At 39.6% G+C, this 24,681-nt stretch overlaps 1 protein-coding gene across 13 annotated transcripts in view; it reads left to right on the forward strand.

The window, feature by feature from the left end:
* The window catches only part of Mark3 (microtubule affinity regulating kinase 3), an 89,682-nt gene that overhangs the window by 31,672 nt on the left and 33,329 nt on the right, over positions 1-24,681 (forward strand). For 10 of the 13 annotated variants that reach the window (XM_033766839.1, XM_033766828.1, XM_033766829.1 and 7 more), the window contains 4 exons: positions 3,303-3,356; positions 12,957-13,005; positions 16,094-16,159; positions 21,081-21,151. In XM_033766839.1, the coding sequence (XP_033622730.1) occupies positions 12,978-13,005; positions 16,094-16,159; positions 21,081-21,151 (165 nt within the window). In that variant the 5' untranslated portion in view covers positions 3,303-3,356; positions 12,957-12,977. Of the gene's footprint in view, positions 1-3,302; positions 3,357-12,956; positions 13,006-16,093; positions 16,160-16,293; positions 16,360-21,080; positions 21,152-24,681 lie in introns of those variants that run through there. The other 3 variants (XM_033766837.1, XM_033766836.1, XM_033766838.1) reach the window with 3 other exon arrangements.

Genomic DNA, 24,681 nt, shown 5'->3' on the forward strand with positions numbered 1-24,681 from the left:
GGTTTTTTGAGACAGAGTCTCACTATGTAGTTGAGACCGACCTATCTGGAACTCACTATGTAGTCCAGGCTGATCTCAAACTCACAGCAATCCTCCTGCCTCAGCCTCCCGAGTGCTAGGATTATAAGCTTGCGCCACCATACCTGGCTTGGGCTTCCTTTTGTGTAGCAGTCCCTGAAGATGAAATATTTAAGAACAAAAGCAGAATAGGTTCTTTAGAATAGGAAGATATTATACAGAACCAGAAGAAACAAGTGATTATGAGGCTAGAAACCAAGTCTGAAAAGATGAGGGATGGCATGCATGCATATCCTAGGGGGATTACCCTGGTCTCCAAGGTACATCTTTCCACTCAAGTCAGTTTATCTGATTGTAGCTTTTCCAAGTTAACAGGCCCATGGAGAATCAGTAATTTGGGTGAGAGGATGCAGTTAGTCCAAGTTAAGCAGTTTTTTTTTAAATCATTAATTAATAGGTATGGTATAGCTGGGTGTGGTGGCACATTCTGGCATTTGGGAAGCTGAGGTAGGAGGATTGGAAGTTTGAGACCAGCTGGCTATATTGTGAGTTCAAGGCCATCCTGGACTGTGTAGCAAGATCTTGTCAAAAAATAAAAAAAGAAAAAGCTTAAAAGAAAAAGAAGATAGCCGGTCGTGGTGGCTCACACCTGTAATCCCAGCACTTGGGAGGCTGAGGCAAGAGGATCGCTGGGAGTTCAGGACCAGTCTGGGCTACATAGTGAATTCCAGATCATTCTCAACTACAAAGCGAGACCCTGTCTCAAAAAAACAAAACAAAGCAAAACAAAACAAAAAACAAACAAAAAAAAAAAAGGAAAAGAAGATGACAGGAAAAAAAAACACATTTGATAATGCTGATGGGACCCCTGGAGATTTTCCAAGCTCTTGCCTGGCAATCTGTAAAGTCAAAACTTTTTTTTTGAGACAGGATCTTCCTATGGAGAATCAGGCTGGATTTAAAAATCACTGTGTCACCCCAGCTGGCCTGGAACTCACAGCAATCCTCCTGCCTCAGCCTCTTTAGTGCTGGAATTACAGCCATGTGCCACCATGCTCAGCTTTGTTTTTGTTGTTACAGTCTTTGTTTTATTTTGTTTTGTTTGGTGTTGGGTATTGAACTAGGGCTTTGTGAATGCTTTGTATAAACTACCATGGAGCTCTGTGCTCAACCTCTGTAGAAATTATTTTTATATATCAAATGTTGGACGAGCCTACCTGGTGAAGATACTGGTGCAGCTCCATTTAATAACTACTACTAAAACTTTTTTATTCCTTTTTAAAGAGAAGAAATGCACGTAAACAGGAACTGAAATTCTTTCTCCCTATATCTTGGTGGTTTTTCACCCTTTTCTGAACAGAGGTCACCAGGTGACACATTTGTTGTCTCTGTACACATTTCAGGGTTGGTACACAGATTGTCTGAACTAGTCCATTTTCTTTCTTTTTTTTTGTACCAGGAATTGAACTTGGATCCTTGTGTTTGCGAGACAAACAGCAGTAAACCACTGAGCAGAACAGCAGAACCACTGAGCCAAATTCCCAGCTTAGTACATTTTCTTTAACTACCTAAAGGGATGCTTTGTTTTGTTTCCAGATGGAGTCATACTATGTTTTCTAGGGTGGTATCAAACTCCTGGACTCAAGTTGTCCTCCCACCTCAGCCTCCCAAATTCTGGGATTATGAGCATGTGCCACTTTGCCAAGGCTTTTAGGTTTTTTTAATTTTTAGTTTTTATATTTTATTTGCTCCAGTATATAAAAAATTGGTATTTGTACCTATAATATGGATCATTAGTGAAATATTTTATTTTTTTTTATACTAAGTCTCCAAAACCTAGTGTGTATTTTATATGTAGCACATCTCAGTTTAGATGCTTTTTTTTTTTAAACTGGGGATTGAACTCAGGACCTTGTACTTGCATGGCAGGTAGGCAATGGCACCACTGAGCTAAATCCCTGGCCCTTGATGCTAAATTTTTTTGGGGGGGCGGGGGTTGAGACAGGGTCTCACTATGTACTGAGAGTGACTTGGAACTCACTATGTAGCTCAGGCTGGTCTCAAACTCACAGCGATCCTCCTGCCTCAGCCTCCCGAGTGCTAGGATTACAGGCGTGCGCCACCATGCCCAGCGATGCTAAATTTTTAATGATTTAAATCATACCAGAGCACTAGAGTTGTATTTAATGGAAAATATTTAACTTTTAATTAAAATAAGTTTAAATTAAATTAAGTGTAAAATGTATATATGTACCCATGTTTCCAGTACTTCATAGCCATGGATGGATTTTAGCCACTATGTTAAATGGCTGACATAGAAACTGAGACATGAGCTTTTTCCTTTTTTCTTTTAACCTTTTCACTTTTGATAGTGTTTGTAGGAACTTGTGTTTTGTTGTGCTTGGTTGTAGTTTTGGTTTTTTGAGACTGACCTGGAACTCATTGTGTAGCCCAGGCTGGTCTCAAACTCACAGTGATTCTCCTGCTTCAGCTTCCTGAGTGCTGGGATTACAGGCATGCGCTATCATGCCTGGTTGTAGGAACTTTTGAAATACCCAGTTTCTATAAATATTGTCAGATGCTTATTAAGTGGTCTTTTGTTTTTAATGTTTTTAAAGTTTTCAGATTCAGCACCAATCTGGGTATTTGTTCATTCATTTGTTCATTTGTTTTGCTTTTGTGAGACATCCTCTTGTAGTTTAGGCTGGCCTTTAACTCACAGTAATCCTCCTGCCTCAACCTCCTGAGAGCTAGAATTGTAGTCATGCACCAGTGCTCCCATCAAGGATATTTAAGCTCTTACTCTGTGCAAGATACTCAGGGGTGTATGCTGAGCTGAAAACATTGTCAAAGCACAGTTCCTGTCCCAGAGTGAGCCAAGGTTTGAGTCAGTAAATAGTGAAGAGGGCTTGCCTCTTGCTAGCATGCACCAGGCCCTGGGTTTGATCCCAGGACTTGAGGGGAAAAAAACAGTGACAAGATTTGCTGTACTACATATGTTTTAGAAATGTTTTCACTGTGTGATCACTCTTACTTTGGGGGGTGGTCATGCAGGGAAGTTTGGAAGAGATTGTTTTCCTCTTCTATATAAATAGTTAAATATAAAATATTACAGCAGTACCTTTATTTGCATGAAGTCTCTGTTGCTTGTTAGCAGCTGAGTTTTAAGTTCTGAGGTTTGCTTTTTAGCAATGCTGTATGTGTGGGCATTTATAAAACAACTACCAATTGGTCTATAATCACCAAATTCTTAAAATCTGTAAATATTTATTAATGTTTTCCAGGTTGCCATAAAAATAATTGACAAAACACAGTTGAATCCAACAAGTCTACAGAAGGTAAGATTGGTCCAGTATTTTTTTAAATGATATTTTTTATCAATTGCCATCTAATTTGTCCCTTAAATATCTTTTTCTTTTTATTTTTATGATGATCTTCTGCATTCTATTTGCCAGTATCTTATTGAGGATTTTTGTGTCTGTGTTCATTAGGGCCTTGTCTTGTTTCTGATTTTAGCATGAAGGATTTTAGTTTTTGATCATTTAGGAATTTTTATTTATTTTCAATGCAGTAAAGTTCTATTCCTCAAATAAATGCAACTCAAGTGGAGTATTTTATTAAAATGATTGGGTTATCTTCAGTTAAAGATAATGATTTTTCTCAGTTGCAAGGATTTTTAAATGCTAATAGCACAAACTGAAGTCTTTACTCTTAAATAGCATATTCTAAATTTTGACCACAATGGAATTTTTTGGAATACAAAAATATTTTTATGTACTTGGTAGTATACAGATTTGTTTGTGTTTTTTACAACTAATACAGAAATCTTTTTGAGATATGCACTTTGGCCAGGCATAGTGGCACACACCTTTAATCTACACTATTTGGGCACCTGAGGCAGGAGAATGACTGGAGTGCAGAAGTCTGAGACCAGCCAGGGCAATACAGCAAGACCCTAGCTCTTTAAAAAAAAAACAACAACACAGAAGATAATTTCATTTTTCAACGTAGATATGTCAATGAAATTGTTCGTATAAAAGAGCTTTGTAAAGTGCAAACGCTACAGTTGTAAGCTGTATAATGCCCAGTATATGTTACTAATGCATTCTTTTTTTTTTTTTTTTTGGTACCAGGGGTCGACTAATGTATTCCTAATGAACATGTATGTTCTGATAATTTTGAAGCCCTGTCTTTGTTATATATGTGGGAGGTGGGGAAGGGCTGGGCTTTATCTTACACTAAATTTGGTGTTTTAACACCTGATTCTTTGTGATCTGCAGTACAGAGTGGCTCTTTAAGTTTCTCAGAGTGACCCTAGAACAGATTTTTTCAGAATTCTAGCCCCTTGTTCTCTGAAGAGTTACTTTTACCCATTTTCTTAAACTTTCTGTTCTTCCTATATCTTGCAACTTAACACTATCATATTAAGATTACTAAAATTTAGTGCTGTATTTAGAACTCAAACCGTAAAGTTTCCTGAGGACTCTTAATTCAGTATTCTGTGCTGTTACAAATCTTCCACTTTTCCTGTGTACCTGGAGATAATTGGAACTCTAGCAGTTTTCTGTGAAAAGTTTTATCAGTGTTGTCTTAGGTTGGCTACAATTTTTTCTTCCTTCTTGCTTGCTTTTATTTTTTATTACTTTTGGTCATAGTGTTTAATTGTTGCTATTTTTTATTTATTATTATTATTGCACATTACCATTGGTTGCATCATTGTCAGTTTAGTACAGGGTTGGTTGTCCAGCTAGCCCAATATTGTGATTGTGTATTTGAACCATCATTAATTTTGGCTTATCATAATCCAATACAGTAAAGCTTTTAAGATTGGTGTGTAGAATAGTTCAAGTATGACTCATCTGCTGAAGACAAAGCTAGATCTCTCCAAGTTATACAATTGATAAGTGTGATATTCTCTGTTTATATGGCATTACTTAAAATCCTGTGTGCAAATTCCTAGTCTTTTTTTTTTTTTTACAGAGTAAATTAGAAGCATTCCTCATATGTTTATGTCATGTTCCTTTAAACTGAATTCTTTTCCATGATGGAAGAACGGCAGCAGGGTGTGGTGTACATGGCAGATTTGGCCTCCATCTTTAGAGTAACGTTCTTACACCTTATTTCCTTCTCAGCACCACTCACAATTGTATCATACTGGCATCAGGAGCAATTCAGATCAGGAATTAATTTAGCCTTGGAGCTGCTCTTCATGGTAAACCTTCACTGTAAGGAACATGGTGCTTTCAGCAATATGCAGTCCATTTGTGCTGCCACTATCCAGAGAGGTGCACCAGCTTACAGCAGAATTTGAATGCAAGTTAAGATGGTGTCTTTTTTCACAGTAATCAGGCTGACACACTAAGCTTAGTTGACTGCAGATTTGCAAACATACTGTTGCCACAGATGAGTCTTCATTTTTCTTCTGTGGTTCTGTAGCCATTGTGTTAATGAACATTAGGTTCTGGTAAGATTTGTTATTCTTTATATTTTTGTACTTCTTATCTTCTGATCACTATTCCAGGGATACTATTTTAGAATTCTGTAATGTTGTATACCCTGTAATGGTTTTGAAATCAGCAAAAATAACAAACATTTAGTCTTACTGGCCTTAGTCCTTTTTATATTCAGTTTGGTTATGTATCAGGGAATCTTGCTGGATCTTGTCTTACTACATCCAAGACTGTCATTCAGAAGCAAGTCATGTCTCATATTAGGGGGGAAAATGTGTTTACCTGTTCAGAAATACTGCACTTTATTAAGACATGTCAGTACATCTGAAGTTACTAATTCTCCCTTTCAGTTGGGAGTAGACTGATTCTTAACACAGGCAGAAAGCATAGGAGTCTGAGGAAGCCAGACTAATAGATTTAAATCCAGGCTTCAACTCTGCCTGAGTCACTTAACCTCCCTGAGTCTCCATAACAGATTCTTAGAAGGTTGTAGTAACTTAGTTAATATTTTAAAACCCCTTAGCAGAACTTAAGTCATACCTGGCCTGGGTAAGGACTCTGAGTGCTTGGCATTTTCACATGCTCAGCTGAATAGTTGGTTTGGCTTTCCTTGGTTTGAGGGGTGGTTATATTTTTGTTTGCTTAAAATTTCCCCCTCATAGGAAATAAGTAAAACTTAAAAACTGAATGATAGATTTGAGTTTGGTCTTTTTAGTAGGACCTGATTGTGATGGATTGCTTCTGATAATAGTGATTTGTTAATATTTGCACATTTATTTATTTGTGTGTGAGTGTGTGTGTTTGTTTGTTTGTTTTTGGTACTGGGGATTGAACTCAGGACCTTGAGCTTGCGAGGCAGGTGGCGGCACCACTGAGCTAAATCCCCGGCCTTGCACATTTAATCTATGTATATACTGAACACTTTTCTGAGTGCTTTACCTGTGTTAACTCATTTAACCTTTACAACTTCATAAAGTGAATTTTGTTTGTAAGGAAAGGGAGTTTCCTAGCTGGTTACATAAGGATGGACACTTGGCCAGTTGTCCTACAGTAGCATAGTTAGCATTGAGTCCAGTGTTGTGAACTCTACACCCAAGCAAGTTTGTCGTAGTTCTGCTGTTAGAGAACTGACAGTGAGAACCATGCCAGGATGGCTAACACCGGGGTTCCTTGTCATCACTCACCACTTAGAAGCCCTGCCATCTCTCCTTAGCTAGTCTGTTACATATGGCTTCACCCTTACACTGTTGATGGATTACTGCTGTCCTTGCTTTCCACTGGGGAAATGCTCCTAGTAAACTTTCCTTATCCAGCCAACACATACTTGTTCAACATCTGTCATGTGTCAGGTACCTGTTCTGTGCATACAGTATTGAACTAAATGAAGTTCCTGCTTTAGTGGAATTGACATACTAGTCGGGAGCACCACTAAATGGATTTATGTCATGTGAGCACTATGAAGCAGATGACAGCGGGGCATTATTACATCTTTTCTGTATCTTGATGCTCTTGCCATCTGAAGCCTTGCTGGCCCCTCCTAGGGCAAATCAATTCCTAGAAATTAGAAACTCCTGCCCTGGGAATGTGTCTTTCACATATCAGCCAGCATTTCAGAGCCCATACTTCATACCACCGCCTCTGTCTGGCTCTTATAATCCAGCAGGATCTGTTTGCCGCAACCAATACAGGGCCGTGTGTTGAGCACCTGTACCCCAGAGTGTGCTGGAATTACTTGAAATTATCAGGCCTCACCTATTCATCCTGGCTTACCTGTCCCATAATGTAGGTCCTGTGGGCTGGGGTGTAGCTCAGTGGTAAAGCACTTGTTTAGCATGTATAAAGTCCTGGGTTCCATACCTACCACACCCCAAGGGCTTATCCTTGTCCTTTTTATTTCTGCCTTTTGCTGGACTGCGATGCTCTTCTGTGCAGGTGACCCTCCTCCCAAAAAGCTCCTCTCCTGTTGGGAAATGAGAGCCAAAAAATTGTCTAAAATTCATTGGCAGTCATTTCCTGATCTCTGGGCCTCAAGTGAAAAATGGGGGCATCTTCTTAATAATTTATTTCAGAAACAACCTTGTCCTCCTGAGCCAGGCTTGGAGTATCTGCTGAATCAGATAGAGCCGCTGATTCTGGTTCAACCCATGTGGTAAGATTCTGTCAAACCTTGAGGGGCCTTTGAAGGAGAGCAAGGATCCTTGTGAAGCTCACCACAGTGCTCTCAGCACAGTGTTTCTTACTTGGTGATGAAAGATTTCGCACACAGCCCAGGGAGTCCCTCTACAGGCTGCGGAGGTCCTGGTCCCACTTCCTCTGCTCAGTGTCACTACACTATGACACAGCCAGTACCATCTTTCTTTTAAGTCATAACCACCTCATTTAAAATAATATGTGTAGCCGGGTGTGATAGTGCACACCTGTAATCCCATCACTGTGAGTTCAAGACCAGCATGGACTACATAGTGAGTTCCAGATCAGTCTCACTACATAGTGAGACCCTGTCTCAAAAAAAAGATCTGTAACATGTGAGTAAAAATAATTGATTTTTAAAAAATACATCAGTGCCGAATATGGTGGTGTACACCTATAATCCCAGCACCAGGGAGACTGAGGCAGGAGGATTGCTGTGAGTTCAAGGCCAGCCTCAATTACTTGGTGATATTGTGTCTCAAAAAAAAGAAAAAACTAACAAACAAAACCAACAACAACAAACACAAACACACTTGTTTGCCTGGTTCATTGGCTAGCCTTACGCACAATCCAGAAATGGCTCCTTCCAGCAGCATCTTATCCTGGTGATTGGCAGCTCTGTATTAAAGTTTTCCCCCTTGATGTAGACTAGCATCTGTCTTCCTGAAACTTTTATGATACTGATGTCTGTTTTGCCATATGGAGTTACTGAGGCTAAATCTACTGTTCCAAACATAGCCAGCCCTTTGAGATTGCTATTTTGGTTCTTCCTTATTTTTTCATCTCCAGATTAAATTATCAGCTGTTTGGCCACCCTCAGGAGTTGCCCTCAATAGAGGCCTGGTTTATTTCATACTTGGAATTAATGGTTTTCCTCACCTGTGCTCAGTGATTTTTGCTAAAATTCATCTAATTGGCTTTCTGTCATAATTCCAATCTATTGGGACTCTGCCCCTACACACCTGCAGTGCTGAGGTTTGAACCCAGTGTCTCACATGGCAGACAAGGGCCTACCATAAAGACACCTGCCACCATGGCGGCATTGGAGCGATTGTGAATCATGAGTCTTTTGTATTAGCTGTCACTTCCATCTTCAAAATTGGATGTGGATGTCTTTATCCTATTAAAATTCTTAGCAAGGAAAGGACAGTGATCTTTCATTGGGGAAGCCATCCTTCCAAGTTGGTAGTACTGATAGAGTAGTAAAGCAGAAGTGTGTCTGAGTAAGAATCAACCACTTTTTTCCTTGATGGTGTAGCACCAGCTGGGATCAGACTTATAGCAGTCTTTTTGCCTCAGCTAGGGTTAGTCTTTCACAGTTACACCTGGCTTGCTGGATCACTATTCTTAAATTTAGACTTTTGTGTTCTCAAAATTTAATCAAATTTACTGAAGAAAGAGATGGATACTAAGTACAACTACTGTATATGCAAAATGCACAGTAGGTTACCAGATTGGTGGGGGGTGTTACTGAGGATTGAACTACATTCTTGGCCCCTTTTTCTTCTTTTAAATTTTTTTGAGACATGATCTTGCCAAGTCACTTAGTTACCCAGGCTGAGCCTGACTAAATCTTTCTGCCTCAGCCTCCCAAAGTTCTGGTATTATAAGCATGTACCACTAAACCTGCTACTATATGATTTTTTGGGGGGAGGGGGTACCAGGAATTAAACTCAGGACCTTACATTGCAAGGCATACGACAGCTACTAGATGATTTTTGAAGCTTGATTGACTGTAGATTCTTTTCCATCAGTCTCCTGTAGGGAAATCCTACTTAAACCCATTTCAGTCTCTTTCGTTTGTTTTTTAAAAGGCTGGATGGGCTGGGGATTTAGTTCAGTGCTGCTGCCTCCTGCCTTGCAAGTGCAAGGTCCTTTGTTCAATTCCTGGTACCCCAAAAAACACAAGCGGAAAAAAAAAATTAAAAAAAAAAAAGTGTTACCTGCTCATGGTGCACACCTGCAGTCCTAGCACTCAGGAACCTGAGGCAGGAGGATCACCATGAGTTAAGGCCAGCCAAGACTACATCATAGTGAGCTCAAGGCCATAGTGAGCTACACAGCTAGACCCTGTCTCAAAAAACTCAATGAATGGCCGGGGATTTAGCTCAGTGGCTCCACGTCTGCCTCACAAGTGCAAAGTCTTGAGTTTGATCCCCAGTACCAAAAACAAACAAAACTCGAATGAATGAATGAATGAATGAACAAACAAACCAACTAATGATCTTTGTCTTAGAGCTACTCTTCGTGCTTAGAGTTCTGTAGCAAGTGCTTGCCGTTTTGGTGTCCCAGGGAATCTTTATTGTGGGACATCCAAACTTTCAATTTGAAAGTAGAGATAACCAGTTCATGGCTTTCGTGTGGTCTTTAGTGTAATTACTTTTATTTATTTATTTTCTATTTTGGGGGTTTTTTGGGGGGTACTGGGGATTGGACTAGGACCTTGTGCTTGCGAGGTAGGCGTGGTGCTGCTGAGCGAAATCCCTGACCCTATAGAGTAATTTCTTTTAGAGCTGCCACCACTGAGCTGTGTAGTGTCAGTTCGGCTTCCTTAATTGAGTAGTTTCCAGTCTATGCTGTTTATTAGAATTATTTGTGAAGTTTTAAAAAAACAAAAAGCGCCCATTTCTTGCTCCTAGACATCTGGGTTGGATGGGAACTGAGAGGGGTGGAGCGACCCAGGCATCTGGAGGAGTGGCTCCTGGAGGGTTGGCCCATCTAGCCAGAGACTGGGATCCTGGGGCTCCGAACTGGACTGCTTCTCTCTGTTGCCAAGTGTTCCCCCCCCCCGGGACTTGGGGATGCCATAACATCTCACATCAGCTGAAGTGCTGGTCCTTTTGGAAACTTGATCAGTGAACAGCTGTTCATCTTTTTTTTGTCTTCCTGTACTTTTATATTGTCGTTCAGCAAGCCATCAGTTCAGACTATTAACAAAAGTAGTTAACACAGCCCTACCTGTTATTTGCAATCTAGTGTTTGCATTCAGATTAGTGCCATGGATCTGAAAAAATAATACAAGCAGGGCATGTTGAGGCACTGTTATATATAGCTAAAATTCTGAGATGAAGCCGGGCATGGTGGCGCACGCCTGTAATCCCAGCACTTGGGAGGCTGAGGCAGGAGGATCGCTGTGGGTTCAAGATCAGCCTGGGCTACATAGTGAGTTCCAGGTCATTCTCAACTACATAGTGAGACTCTGTCTCAAAAAACCAAAAAAAAAAAACAAAAAAACAAAAAAGTTCTGAGATGAAAATGTATGGTTATTGAAAAGTAAGACTCTTGGGCTGGGGATTTAGCCCAGTGGTTCCGCTGCCTGCCTTGTAAGCACAAGGACCTGAGTTCAATCCCCGGTACCCCCCACCAAAAAAAGAAAAGTAAGGCTCTTAACATCCTGATTTGGATGGGCTGATGGGTAAGACAAGAGATTCTTACACCCTAATGGCTAGTGCAGGCAGCCTAAAATCCTCTGGAAACTACTGCTCTGGTTAGCAAAGGTCACTGGTCTTAAATACCTACACTGATCACAAACTGTCGTTGTTCCTCACACAGAGCATACCCATAGTCAGCAGTGGGCATCCTTTAAATCTTCTGAGTCCCAAAGCAAAAATTAGCTAGCTCTTTCTTCCCTTGAATTCCCATAATACTCCATCTTTTCTGGTCTTGACTTTAATTTGCTTTGTCTCAATTCTGCTGCTGCTCATAGGGATGAGCAGAACTGGGGGTAAGGAAAGAGCAGAACTGGCTGAGTGTCATGGTGCATATCTGTTATCCCAGCACATGTGAGTCTGAGGCGGGAGGATCACTGTGAATTCAAGGCCAGCTTGAGCTACATAGTGAAATATCCTGCCCACTCCCTTACCTGCCCAAGAGCACAATATTGACTGCTCTCTGATGGCACTCTGCTTCCAGGATTTAAGCAGTGTGGTCATTGGAAGGCTACAGAGGTTGGCATAAACCCTCAATTCTTAGTAGTTAGTGCTTTCTTGCAGACATTACCAAACAAATGCATTCTTGTGTACCAGGCTTGGTTCTGGTAAACAGGTGAACGAAAATGCATTATCATAACTTGAAGGACATTCCAAGGAAGAAGTGAACAGATGGCTCTGGTGTAAAACAGGGAGACCTGACAGATAGTTCCTGAGAATGTGCCTGAGTCTTGAGAGAACCAAGTGTGTCCTAGTGACTGAGAGGAGCGAGGGTTCCTGCAGCAAGGTGCAGGGCTGGAAAGCCATGGGCAGGGCCTGTATGCCAGGCTGTGTTAGTGCGCTGTCCACTTCAGAGGCCTTCTGCCTTGGCCACTTTGGGGACATTTGGGAAGCCCAAAGTACAGCTACAAGTTCAACTGTAAAGGACTTCTGTCTTAGCTTGACAGCAGGAAGCTAAAAAAGATCTCAAACTCAAATGTTTGTTAGGATATGTGGGTGGCTGTCTTATCTCAGAACACAAAATGTGGGGATGGCCACAGTAGGGACAGGGCTATTTAAGTTGGAGATGTAAGTGCTTCTGCCTCCAAAAATGAGCCAGTGTTGGTCCAGGGATTTAGCTGAGTGGTTCTGCCTCCTGCCTCACAAGCGCAAGGACCTGAGTTCGATCCCCAGAACAAAAAAAGTAAAAAAACGAGCCAGTGCTTTACGTAGGAAAATTTATTTATTTATCAGATTCCAGCCGTCTGTTAAAAACCCTCGGGCCACTTGTTCTTGGCTGCCAATTTCACTCTGGTCAGACACAGTCAGGGTGAGTCCTAAGGGCTTCCACCTGCTCATTTTTGTGGCTCATTTTTGTGGGTCATTATTATGGCCTACATGCTAAGTCACCCATATTCTCCAGCAAGAATTTCTCAAGTTGGTTTTGTTTAAAATCTTGTCTGAGAACCATTTGTAACTGTCAGTTAAATATGTCCCTGAGGTGATTCATCAGGAATGTGTACATTTTAACTCACAGAATGGAACCCTGGGTAGATATTGGGTCAGACTTTAATCACAGACTGTTCTTGCCTAAAACTGACATCATGTTTTCAAGATAATAAAGTAAAATTTAGAATGTTGCACTGTTCTTGGGACCACTACTGTTTTCAGAAATGGCAACATTTAGGACTAGTATTGGTAATAAGTTATAAACCTTCTTCAGAGTCACTGGATTTTCATATTAGAGATATGTAATAAAAACAGCAAGAATCAGTTATCTAAGAGAAAATTTAAGTTTATATTGCAGTAATGGAGTATAATGTTTAATAACTTGTATTAGAGGATTGTCTTTTGCTTTTCCTTTTCTTTGTTTTTGTTTTTGTTTTTTTAGCTCTTCAGAGAAGTAAGAATAATGAAGATTTTAAATCATCCAAACATAGGTACTTTCTGCTTTCTTAAATACTTTTGGGTCGAAATGTGTTCTTTAAAGTATGTCATAAAGCTAAATTTACTATATTCCTGAAATGATTAAAAAGAGACTCTCTCCCCGCAGCCTAGGTACACTTTTAATAAAATATATATACAAGTTGTTGGTTACTTGTATTAGCTTTTCAAAATTACTAAAGACAAAGCTTAGGTATTAACCACTTGAACTTAAAGCTTTAATGCAGTAGAAATATAATTTTCTGATTTTTAATGTTTAGAAAATGTAATTAATTCCAGCACTCAGGAGGTTGCGGCAGGAGGATTGCAAGTTCAAGGCCAGCCCTAGCTACATAGTGAGTTTGAGGCCAGCCTGAGCATTACGTAGTGAGATGCTGCCTCAAAAAAACGAAAGAAAGAAGCAGGGAGGATATCATTGTATTTCATTAGTACCTAGGAAGGACAGAATTGAATGAAGTCAGAATTAATATTATTTTTAAAATACCTTTACCTAAAAAGTACTAATAAACTCAATGAGAAATAAATAAGTAAAACACTTTTCATGTGACTAAGAAAACACTGATATATCGAGTCACATTTAAAATATGAAGTAGATTTTGTTTCGTGTGTCACCTGTGTGCACAGCTTTGTGCCAGGTGTTTAAAGATGAGGAAGAGGCATGGTCCTGCCCACATAGAAATCACAGGAGCAAGTTGAAATACGCAAATTGTTTGATATTGACCCTCTGTGTGTGTGTGTGTGTGTGTGTGTGTGTGTGTGTGTGTGTGTGTGTGACCAAATAAAACTTTTGATTACACATAATTCATAATCTGGCTCTTTAAATAATATAACTGCATTTTTCTGTAGTAATAGCTCCTTCAGCTAAAAATAGTATTTCATGAGTTAATGAGAAAGGTGATAATGTCATGGATAGCTTATGAAAAATTCTTGTGTCACAAGAATAATATGGAACCACTGGAGGGGAAAAAAAGCATTTACACAGAGCTTCTTAATTTGGATTATGTTTCTGAACAAAAGGCTTATACCCTATTTTATCAAGACAGCTGAAGACAGAATGATGCTACAAGGTCATCATCTGGGTATCCACAATATTAATTAAAATGTGAAAAGTGGCACATCTTAGAATCAGTGAAATACATGTTTGGAGAAAAGAAAGATTACAAGTAATATAATGAAAACGTTCATTCTTTGCTTCTTTATTAAAACTTTAGAGGTTAGCCAGCCAACTCTGTATTTCATATTTCACCACCACTCCCCATACTTTCTTGCCTAGAATGTGTTTATTTTATCTTTTAATATCTTAAATTATACCCTGCTTAGCATTCTGTACTTACTAAGTGACATATATTTGATAATGGATTGACCTTTTTTAAAGTTTCTGTCGAAGCCAAATATAGTGGCTTATACTTGTGATCCTAGCTCTTGGGAGGCTGAGGCTGGAGATGTGAGTTTGAGTCTAGCCTGGACTAGATAGCAATATCCTGTCTCAAAAACAAAAACAAAAATTCCCATTGGTTGAAGTAATTTTTCTAGAAGAGCCAAAATTTATGTTAGAAAATAAGAAGGATTTCATTTTCACGTTTTTTGTTTTCCAGCACGTATGCCATAACTTACTTGAATGGTTTTTCCTGATAATGTGAGCCTATTAAAGTCTAAGGAGTAGTCTGATAGTTTTGTTCATCAGTTTATTAAACATTTATTGATTAAACTGGGTGTGATGCCACATACCTGGGAGGCTGAGGCAGGAAGTTTACAATGAGTTTGAAGCCAGCCTGGGCTACATAGTGAGTTCAAAGCCACCTGCACTACAAAGAGAGACCCTGTCTCAAAAAAAACAAACAAAAAACCCCAACAACAGCAGCAAAAATTGCTGATTACTCTGTTAGGCACTTCAGTTTAATACTCTACTAAAGTATCAGAAAATTATTTATAGTAAAAGGACTAGCGCCTCTCTTCTTTTTTTGGGTAAGTTTAATTTTAAAGAGTTATTAACAAAGTATATATACAAAGTGATGACTGCATAGCTTTAGAAATACACAATTGTGTAAGCTTTATGAATTACTAGTAGTAGTAGAAATATTATTTCTGTCTGCATTAAGGAACTGATACAGCAAAATCACACTGAGCCCTTGAAAAATCATTCTTTAAAAAAAGCTTTCCTAGGGCTGGGAATTTAGTTCAGTGGAACTGAGCCTGCCTTGCAAACTCAAGGTCCTGAGTTTGATCCCCAGTACAAAAAAAGAGCTTTCTTCAATTAATTGCCACATAAGCCCTTCTGCCTCGTTCCATTTCTGGCCTTGGAACGATCACAAATTATGCTGCAATTTGCAGTAAGTTCCCCAAGCCACAGAGATTTTAGGTGGAACCCCTTGCTTCGGGCCACGGTGCCGTTGAACAGGCTCACACTTAGAGGAGTAGACTAACCTGGCTGCCCCTTGGGCTCAGCGACCTGGGTGTAGCCTCTAGGAAGGCAGTGAGCAGCACAGACACCATCACAGGCAGGCTGATGGTATACGTGCTGCACTGCTGAGGGCATTTGGGCACCCAGAAATAATCTTTATTTCTATAGAATTTTTTGCTTTTATAAAATCTTTTCTAGTGCAATATATAATAAAAATTCCCTCAAGAAAAAAAAAGTTAAAATAGATTGAAAAAATGGAAACAAAGCTTCTGTACATAGGGAGGGGAGAGGGCTTGAGGGGGGAATGGGATAAAATAAAATTTATTTTTTGGGGAAAAAGAAATAGAATTCCCTAAGTTAGGTGTGGATGGCATGCCTGTAATCTCTGCATTCAGCAGCCTGAGGCAGGAAGATTGCAAGTTTGAGGTCAGCCTGGGCTACATAACAAGTTCAAGGCTAGCCTGTACCATATAGTGAGACTGTCTCAATAAAGGAAAAAAAAAATCCCTACAGGCAATTTTTAGAGGGCCAGGTATTCAGATCACTAACAGGAAATAGTTGCTTTTCATAAAAGTTCATATGTGTGTGGTTTATACGCGCACGCGTGCGCACGTGCACACGCGCACGCACACACACACACACACACACATTTGTTTTTCTCTTGTATCCTCTTCCTTCCCTAGTGAAGCTGTTTGAAGTCATTGAAACTGAGAAGACACTCTACTTAATCATGGAATATGCTAGTGGAGGTAAGTACATTTTATTTATATAAGGTTTTTATTTGTTTCTTCTAAAAGAATGTACAAGCACACTGCCTATATAGATAATTGCTATGGTTTCATTTTATCATTTGTTTTTCTCTTGTATCCTCTTCCTTCCCTAGTGAAGTTGTTTGAAGTCATTGAAACTGAGAAGACACTCTACTTAATCATGGAATATGCTAGTGGAGGTAAGTACATTTTATTTATATAAGGTTTTTATTTGTTTCTTCTAAAAGAATGTACAAGCACACTGCCTATATAGATAATTGCTATGGTTTCATTTTATATCCAGCTCATAATATTGTAGGATGAGTCAGAAAGGCTGATGCTAGCAGTTCTGAGGTTTGCAGTGTTTCACTGTTAACATTATTAATAGATAATATCTGAGAACTTGAGTTTTTGTACTGTGGTAAAATATATATCAATAAAATTGACCATTCTAACAATTTTCCAGTATGTGGTTCAGTGGGATTAAGCACATTCATGTTGTTGTGCAACCCTCACCACCACCAGTCTCCAGAAGTGTTCTCTTCCCAAACTGAGAGGATGTGTCCATTGAACCCCATTGCCCATTTCCCTCTTCCTTGGGTCCTTATCTCTGTCTCTGAATCTGGTTGCTCTGTTGACCAGATAGAATGGGACCATATATTATTTGTCCTTTTATGTCTTATTTCATTTAGCATAATGTTTCTAAAATTGTCCATATTGGGCTGGGGATTTAGCTCAGTGCTGCCATCTCCTGCTTGCAAGGTCCTGAGTTCACTCCCCGGTACCTAAAATGAAAAGCCCATATTGTGGCATATGTCTGAATAGCCTTCCTTTTTAAAGCTGAATAATATTCTTCCCTGTGTGTTTGTGTGTCTGTATGCACTTTATTTATCCTATTTGTATTTTTTAATGTACTCATGCATTAATTTGTTGGAAATAAATGTAGTACATGTTAGATACTTCATCAAATTTTAGTCATTGGTGTCTATCTTTCCTAAGGCCAGAGAAATAGTGTTTACTGTACATAGAACTAGATTTTCCTTTAAATGAGAGCTAAGGACCAGAAACTGCCTACAATGTTATAAAAACAGATATATTCTGAAATGCATGTATACACGATATGTATAGTTGCTATCTTTTATAAAAATTCTCATTTTGGGAAGCCAGGCATGGTATAGCAAGACATTAATCCTAGTACGATGGGAGCTGAGGCAGGAGGATTGCCTAGTTTGAGGCAGCCTAGCCTATATTATGAGTTCAAGGTCAGGCTGAACTGCACAGTGAACTACAGGTTTTGACATAAGAATGACAAAAAATTTGCCCTGCCTCTAAAACACAAGCAAAAGGTAAAAATGCTCACTTTGAAGATGAGGTTGGCTGCTCTTAGTTTGGAAACACAGATGAGTTTCCCTGTATATGGAGGGCAGAAGCTTTTGACTGTCTTTTCATTTTCCCTGCATTTAGCACTGTTTTGGGATACTCAATAAATACAAATTAGATTAGATTTGTGAAATTTTAAATTCCTGGAGACACATCCTGTTGTTCTCTGCAGGATTGTAGTTTTATTTTATCTTTAGTTTCTTTGATCTTGATTACAAAATCTGGAAATAGGACATTGAATCACAGCTCCTTGTTGTTTAATGATTTAACATTAAATTTAAAAATTTGTCAGCCTTTAGTGAGAATGAATTGTGTTATTGTGGGTACACCTTGAACACCACTCTATCATATTCGTGATTCATTGTGTGTTTTATATTTTAAATGTTTAATTTGGGGATTTAGTTGGGATTTTCAAACTTGAAGAACTGCAGGTTAACGGAGTTCCAACATTATCCATCTGTTGGTCCAACAACACAGGGTAATGGCCTCCCATCTGTGTGTCCTCCCCAATGTGCACAGTGCTTGCTTTCCCTGGCTTCTTTTACCTTCTTTTAACAGTGACTCCATGGTGTGACCAGGCAGAAAGCAGTGGCTTTTACTCTTGAAGAGATAAAGACTGGGAAGGCCTACCTTCACACTGCCCAGTGCTGGAGCCCAACACTCTTGAGTGTGTTAGCCCCTGCAATTTGGGTCTGTCACAGCTTTCTGTCTTTGTTTATTTTAGGTGCTCAGGCAGTACAGATTACTCTTAAAAGACAAGGCAAGACCAAAACCTCTGAGAAGCATCCTGGTTTTTAGTAGAAAGAGGCTGGGCTTTGGGAAAGACAGGCATGGAAAATTCATCCAGTGGCCCTCATCGGCTTTGTGGCCTGAGAGTATTGTGTCCCTGGAACAGCCCTAAGTGTTATAATTGATGGGGGTGATTTACTGTCTTGTTTTAGCAAAACACTGCTCAGCAAAACACTGTCAGTCTCCAAGACATGAATAACAAAAGCTTTAATCAGTTAGCCACCACTTCCCCCAGCATAAGTACCCTTTTTTTTGTTGTTGTTGTTTGGTACTGGGCATTGAACTCAGGCCCTTGCACTTGGAAGCAGGTGGTGGAACCACTGAGCCAAATCCCCAGCCCTAAGTACCTTTTGATTTGGTAGACTTTTAGAATTGCAAAGAACCTTAGAAATCATCCAGGCCAGCTGTCTAATTTTGTAGATGAAAGTAGAACCTAGAAAGGCTGTACTATACCAGAGAGAGAGGTTCCATAGATAGTTGGTGGCAGGGTTTGAACTAGAACCATTGGGCTTTGTGAACTGCCCATCCAGTATCTTTCCACATAGCCATGAGTTTCCTGGTCTTGGCAGGAGTTCCGCTGTGCTCCCCCACCCCCTTTCATTCTATAGTAAATACTCTTTGGAGGTTGTCAGTTCACCTGCTTGCTGAGTGTTATCAGGGATTGAATTCAGGACTTTGTGAATGCAAGGCAGGCACAGAGCCACTGAGCTAAATCCCCAGCCCTGTTAATACATTTTTAATAAGGAAAAAAGGAGAGATTGGGGTTGAGTTCCTGGATTATAGATTGGAGTCCTGATTTATAATTTAGGAGTTGTGCGTGTGCTTTATGGTTTGAGAAATCTCTTAAGAGGTTTGTATTGCATTTGAATTTATAAGACTACTTTAAATTATAGACAGATCTGGACCTTATCCCTGTCCCTATGCAACACAAGTATCACCTGCTTGTGTTTTTTAACATCAAACTGTTTTCTGTGTAATATATATACATCTTTAGTTGTTTGCAACTTATTAACCACTTGTTTGATGTGTGCCTCTCTGCATAAAGATTGGTCATTCACTTTTAAAATGCTGACATTTTACTAAGATGACATTTAATTTGTTTTTTGTTGTGTGTGTTTGTGTGTGTGTGTGTGTGTGTTTTATTTTGTTTTGGTTTTTTTTGTTTTGTTTTGTTTGTTTTGCATTACCGGGGATCAAATTCAGAACATTGTGCTTGTGAAGCAGGTGTGGTACCACTGAGCTAAATCCCCAGCCCATTTGGGGTTGTGGGGCTACTGGGGCTCAAACTCACGACTGCACTTGTGAGGCAGGCATAGTGCCACTGAGCTAAATCCCCAGTCCTTTAACTTGTAATTCATTGTATTAGATGCACTGTGTAGTGTAAATTATATATTTATGTAATGCCTTTTAAAAGATAATTTTGCAGTCAGGTGCTAATGTGGAAATATTTTTGTCCTATTTAAAATTTATTTACTTGGAGTTAGGGTTAAGAGTTAATTTTTTTTTTTAAGTCTAGGTCAGAAATACTAATTTATAATTTAAATGAGAAGTCACTGAGGCTGATGTAGATCATATTCCTTAATTTGTATAAAGTAGACATGTTCTTTACCCAAAGCATCTTTCATCTAATTTTCTAAGTGAGATTGTTTTCTGCAGATTGCACAGGTGGTGTTTCCCCCTTCTACATCCATGAGCAGTTACCAGTACCAGAACCGCAGTCTGCCTTTCCTCTGGGAGTTAGCCTGCCTTGACTATGCTTAGTGTCCCAGCTGTCACCTCCATCCTGTCCTGAGCCCCACTGCTTGCTGCCACTGCACATCCATTCCACTCAGGCACTGGCATGCTCGGCTTGACTATTGGGCAGGTCTTCTACCCCAGTCCTTTCCCCTTTTGGTAACTCCTTACCCCTCTAGCATCCAGTGGCCCTTTGAAAAAGTGAATCACTTCCTCTTCCCTATGTCTCATCTCACTGAAAAGTCAAGAGTCCTCAGCAGAGCCTGCAGGCCTCTTCAGTTTGCGTACTACCCTTCCTCTGCCTTGCACTCAGTGTCATTGGCAGCACCTTGCAGTTTCCTCTTACTTGCCAAAGACTTCTCAAATAACTGTAATGCCCACTTGCTCAGGTGGTCAGCAGAGTACACACAGGTACAGGCGCAGGCATTCTTCCTGTTGCCTTCTCTGTTCTCTCCACAGCACTCACTTTCCTCTGACACGCTATATGTGTGTTCACTGTCTCTCTCCCCTCCTAGAACACTATAAGGAAAATCCTTTGCTGAGCTCATTGTTGCATCTATCCAGAGCCTATTGCCTGGCAGTTAGTAGGCACTCAATAAATATTTGTTGAATGAATTAATAAAATCAGGAAATGCTTTGTGGGTGGTCATAATCTGCAGTGAGAACATCTTTTAACACAAATAACTTAATCCATTTTAAGTTTCCATTTTTCATTGCTCAGTTTTTATTAAAGCATATTAAAAAATAAATACTCTTTAAAATGAAATTTGTGTAAGTTAAGCGTATGAGAATTTCATTTTAAGGTTTTTCTCCAGCCTAAAGATTTTATTGGTAAACTTAAATGCCTATAGTTAAACTTTAGGCTAGCTCAATTTAAACTCTACATATTTCTGGCTAACTTCATACCTGTATTTAAAATTAAAAGGAGCATTGTGAAAAGTGAAACATACATCAATTTATGGGAAAATTAATGCTCAGAAGTACGGCTTCTGCTTACTTTTATTTCTCTTAATTATAGGTGAAGTATTTGACTATTTGGTTGCACATGGAAGAATGAAGGAAAAAGAAGCAAGAGCTAAATTTAGACAGGTATGAACTAATGTGTCTTTAGTTTGCTAACTTAATAAAGTTACCTTGCTAAACCCTGAAGCAAACAGTTGTTTGCCTCTGTAAATGCTCCAGAGGCCCATGGCTGAGCAGAGGTTGGCCATTCAGTTCAACAAAAATTTATTAAGTACCTTTTACCCCCAGGCACTGTGGGTCTTCCTTGGAGCTTTGAGCTTGTAATTGAGACATTATTCTTGCTCTTAACCTGGATTTTTAACAATTGAACCTCAACAATCTAGAGCCTTTCAGAGACATGTGGTAATTACATTAATTAAACTCATTTCAGAGTTTTTAGCAAGAAAAATATCACAGTCCTGCAATTCAGTGTTAGTTTTGTCCTTCATAAGCTAAAAGCAGTATAACTTAATCTGTCAGTTACTTTCCTTCTTGCCTTGTCTGTACTCCACTCTTGAGAGAGATACTCATTTTAATAAGCTTGTTTTAAGTGTAAAGGTGACTTAATTCTTATATTTATTAACAACTGTTGTAATGGAATGATTGACCTTTACCTTCCAGGCACTGGAATAAGTGATTTACATTCATGTCAGTTTTGCAGCAACCATGTGAATTAAGGAGTATTATGCCCATTTGCTAAAGATAAGAAACTCAGGCATGGAAGATTAAGTTACTGACCCAAAATTTCATACTTGTGAAGAAGCAGACCAGCCATTGATTCAGACACAGGCTCTCTTAACCCCAAAACTCAGTCTTACTCATTGGATTGTGCTGTTGTCCAGAGGAGGTGTCAGCATACTCTTCTGAAAAGGGCCAGGCGTGCCTGTTGCAGGCTTTGTGGGCAGTCCTTTGTCCATCACAGACAATCCCCTCAGCTCTGCAGCGCAGGAGCAGCTCTAGGCACTACAGCTACATGAACAGGACAGGGCTCCAGTAAACCTTGGATTAAAAAACAAAACAAAACAAAACACACAGGTGGGCCCCATGTAGCACAAGAGGCATAATATCCCAACCCCTGATTAAGACAATGGGCACAGATGTCTTGCTCCTTTTAAGTTCATTTTGGACTGAGAAACAGAGATGTTGCTCTGCTTATCATGCATGAGGCTCTGTGCTCAGTTGCCAGCCCAAAAAATGAATGAATGAATGCATGCTCTGTTCTGTTACAGTTACAAGTTCTACATTTAAATGGCAGTATGATTTCTCTCAGATTCTTTTTTGTTCTATTTACATAGAACGTTGTCAGAATATACAGAAGATTTAAAGTTTTACGTGTTTGAAAAGGTGATTTTAAGTTTTCTCTTGACAGTGCCTCTTGTTGTTGTTGTTGTCGTTGTTGTTGTTGTTATTTTGGTTTTTTGAGATAGGTTCTTGCTCCGTAGTTCAGGCTGGCCTCAAACTCAACATTGATCCTCTTGCCTCAGCCTCCCATGTTCTGAGATTACGGGCCTGCACCACCGTGCCCAGCTATTACTGCTTTAATTTAAAAGCTTAAAAAATACTAATGGGAGCCAGGGATGTAGCTCATTGGCACCATGCCTGCACAATGTCCTGAGTTCGATCACCAGTACCAAAAAAAAAAAAGTATCAGAGTTTAAACTAAGCGTGGCTGTATTTAACTTGTCTGACCTTCAGTTTTTAGCCACTTAGCAAGACCTTATTCTAAAATAAAAATGGACCTGGGATGTACCTCAGTAGCAGCAGCAGACACTTGAGACCATTTCACCAAACGTGCCCTAATATCACCAACTGTTGGATCATGTTCAAAACCTTGTCGTCTGTTGGCCTGGTAAATAGGTTTTTGAAATTGGTTTGTTCATAATCCCAAAGGGCAGATACTGAATGCTTCTGTGTAGAGTTTAGAACTCCCCAGAGGAGGGACCTCACAACACAGTTTGTGCTGTATATCTCTTCAGTGGTCTCCTTAAGCCACTAATTTGCCCAGGCTGGGCTAGAACTTTTCAATCTTCCTCCCTCAGTCACCCAGTGTGCTGGGATTATAGGCCTGTACCACCACTCCTGGCTGTTTCTACTTTTTAATTGCTGTGCTTTCTAGGAGCTTATAAGTCATCACAACTTTGAGAACTAAATTTTAAAAAAGGTTTTCCTGTTTACAACAAAGAGGAGGGTACTCTACATGCGCAGTGCTGGGTGTGATCTGCTCTGTGCCATAAATAGGCCCTTTATTTCATCTTCATCAGCAGATGATTTTCCTCTCCCCACTTCCTTCACCATTCCTGTCCTGCTTGCTGCATGTGCCATTGTCATTTTTGCTTGAGCTCTCATTCCTTTGAAAGCTGTATCTTCGTGCTGAACCTCTTTCTCTGTGGGCTGGTCACCTTGATGCCTCTGTCCTCTCATGGACTGAAAGTGAATTAGGCCAGATCCCTATTGTAACCTAGAAGACTGCTTTTTAGCTTAATAACAACTCAAAAACAATGGGTTTGAGCTGAATATTAGGTTATTATGGCATCAGATTACTTTTGAGCTGTTTGGCTCTAAAGGAAGAGGGATGATCTGAGAAAGTACAAAAAATTACCAGTTTGTGATTCAAAAGCAGAATTTGAAAATAACTTACAAGAAAAGCTCTAGATAGGAACCCGCTTTTCCAGAGGGAAAGATTAATATAAATACTAAATGGGTGCTGGGCGTGGTGGCACACATCTGTAATCCTAGCACTTGAGGGGCAGAGGCTAGAGGATTGCCTTGACTTTGAGGCCAGCCTGGACTACATAGCGAGACCGTGTTGTTCTAAAAAAAAAAAAACCTAAATGGGTATGATTAGATCAGGAAGTAGCAAGGTGAAAAATTATCCGTGTCCTTGGTTCATTTTTGTTTATTGATTATGTGTGGGCTGCATTCTGAATATTCATTTTAAAGAAAGTAGTAAAGCTGCTTGGCAGAGTCCTGATTTTGGCATCATTTCATCCTAAGCCCAGCCCAGCTTCTCTTTCCTGTTTGTTTTGAACCAAAATACAGAACCACCCCCAGATTTTATGTCTTAACATAGATGATCTATGTAGTTACAAGTAAGAGATATGATGCTTTGGGAAAATAATATTTTCATTGTAACCCCTGTTCTGTATAGGCATAGTCAACACATAGCTAAATCCATATACAAAAATATCAAAGAAATGACTAGAAGCAAGGACAACAAAATAATAAGACACATTATCTCTACTTGGTGGTAATACAGGAATATACTTATGTTTTTTTCTATGTTTATTAAAATTTTTATAGGAAACGTGAGTTTTTAAATTTTTTTTTTGTACTGGGGATCACACTCAGGTCCTTGCATTTGTGAGACAGGCACTAGAACCACTGAGCTAAATCCCCACCCTCATATGAAACTTTTATAATTAGAAAATAAGACTTTAAAAAAGTATCAGTTGATCCGGGCATGGTGGTGCACACCTGTAATCCCAGCATTCGGGAGTCTGAGGCAGGAGGATTGCTGTGAGTTCAAGACCAGCCTGGGCTACATAGTGAGTTCCAGATCAGCCTCAACTACATAGTGAGACCCTGTCTCAAAAAGCCAAAAAAAAAAAAAAAAAAAA

The sequence above is a fragment of the Fukomys damarensis genome, unplaced genomic scaffold (genome assembly GCF_012274545.1).
Source record: "Fukomys damarensis isolate Sample0158 unplaced genomic scaffold, DMR_v1.0_HiC HiC_scaffold_21, whole genome shotgun sequence".
Lineage (NCBI taxonomy): Eukaryota > Metazoa > Chordata > Mammalia > Rodentia > Bathyergidae > Fukomys > Fukomys damarensis.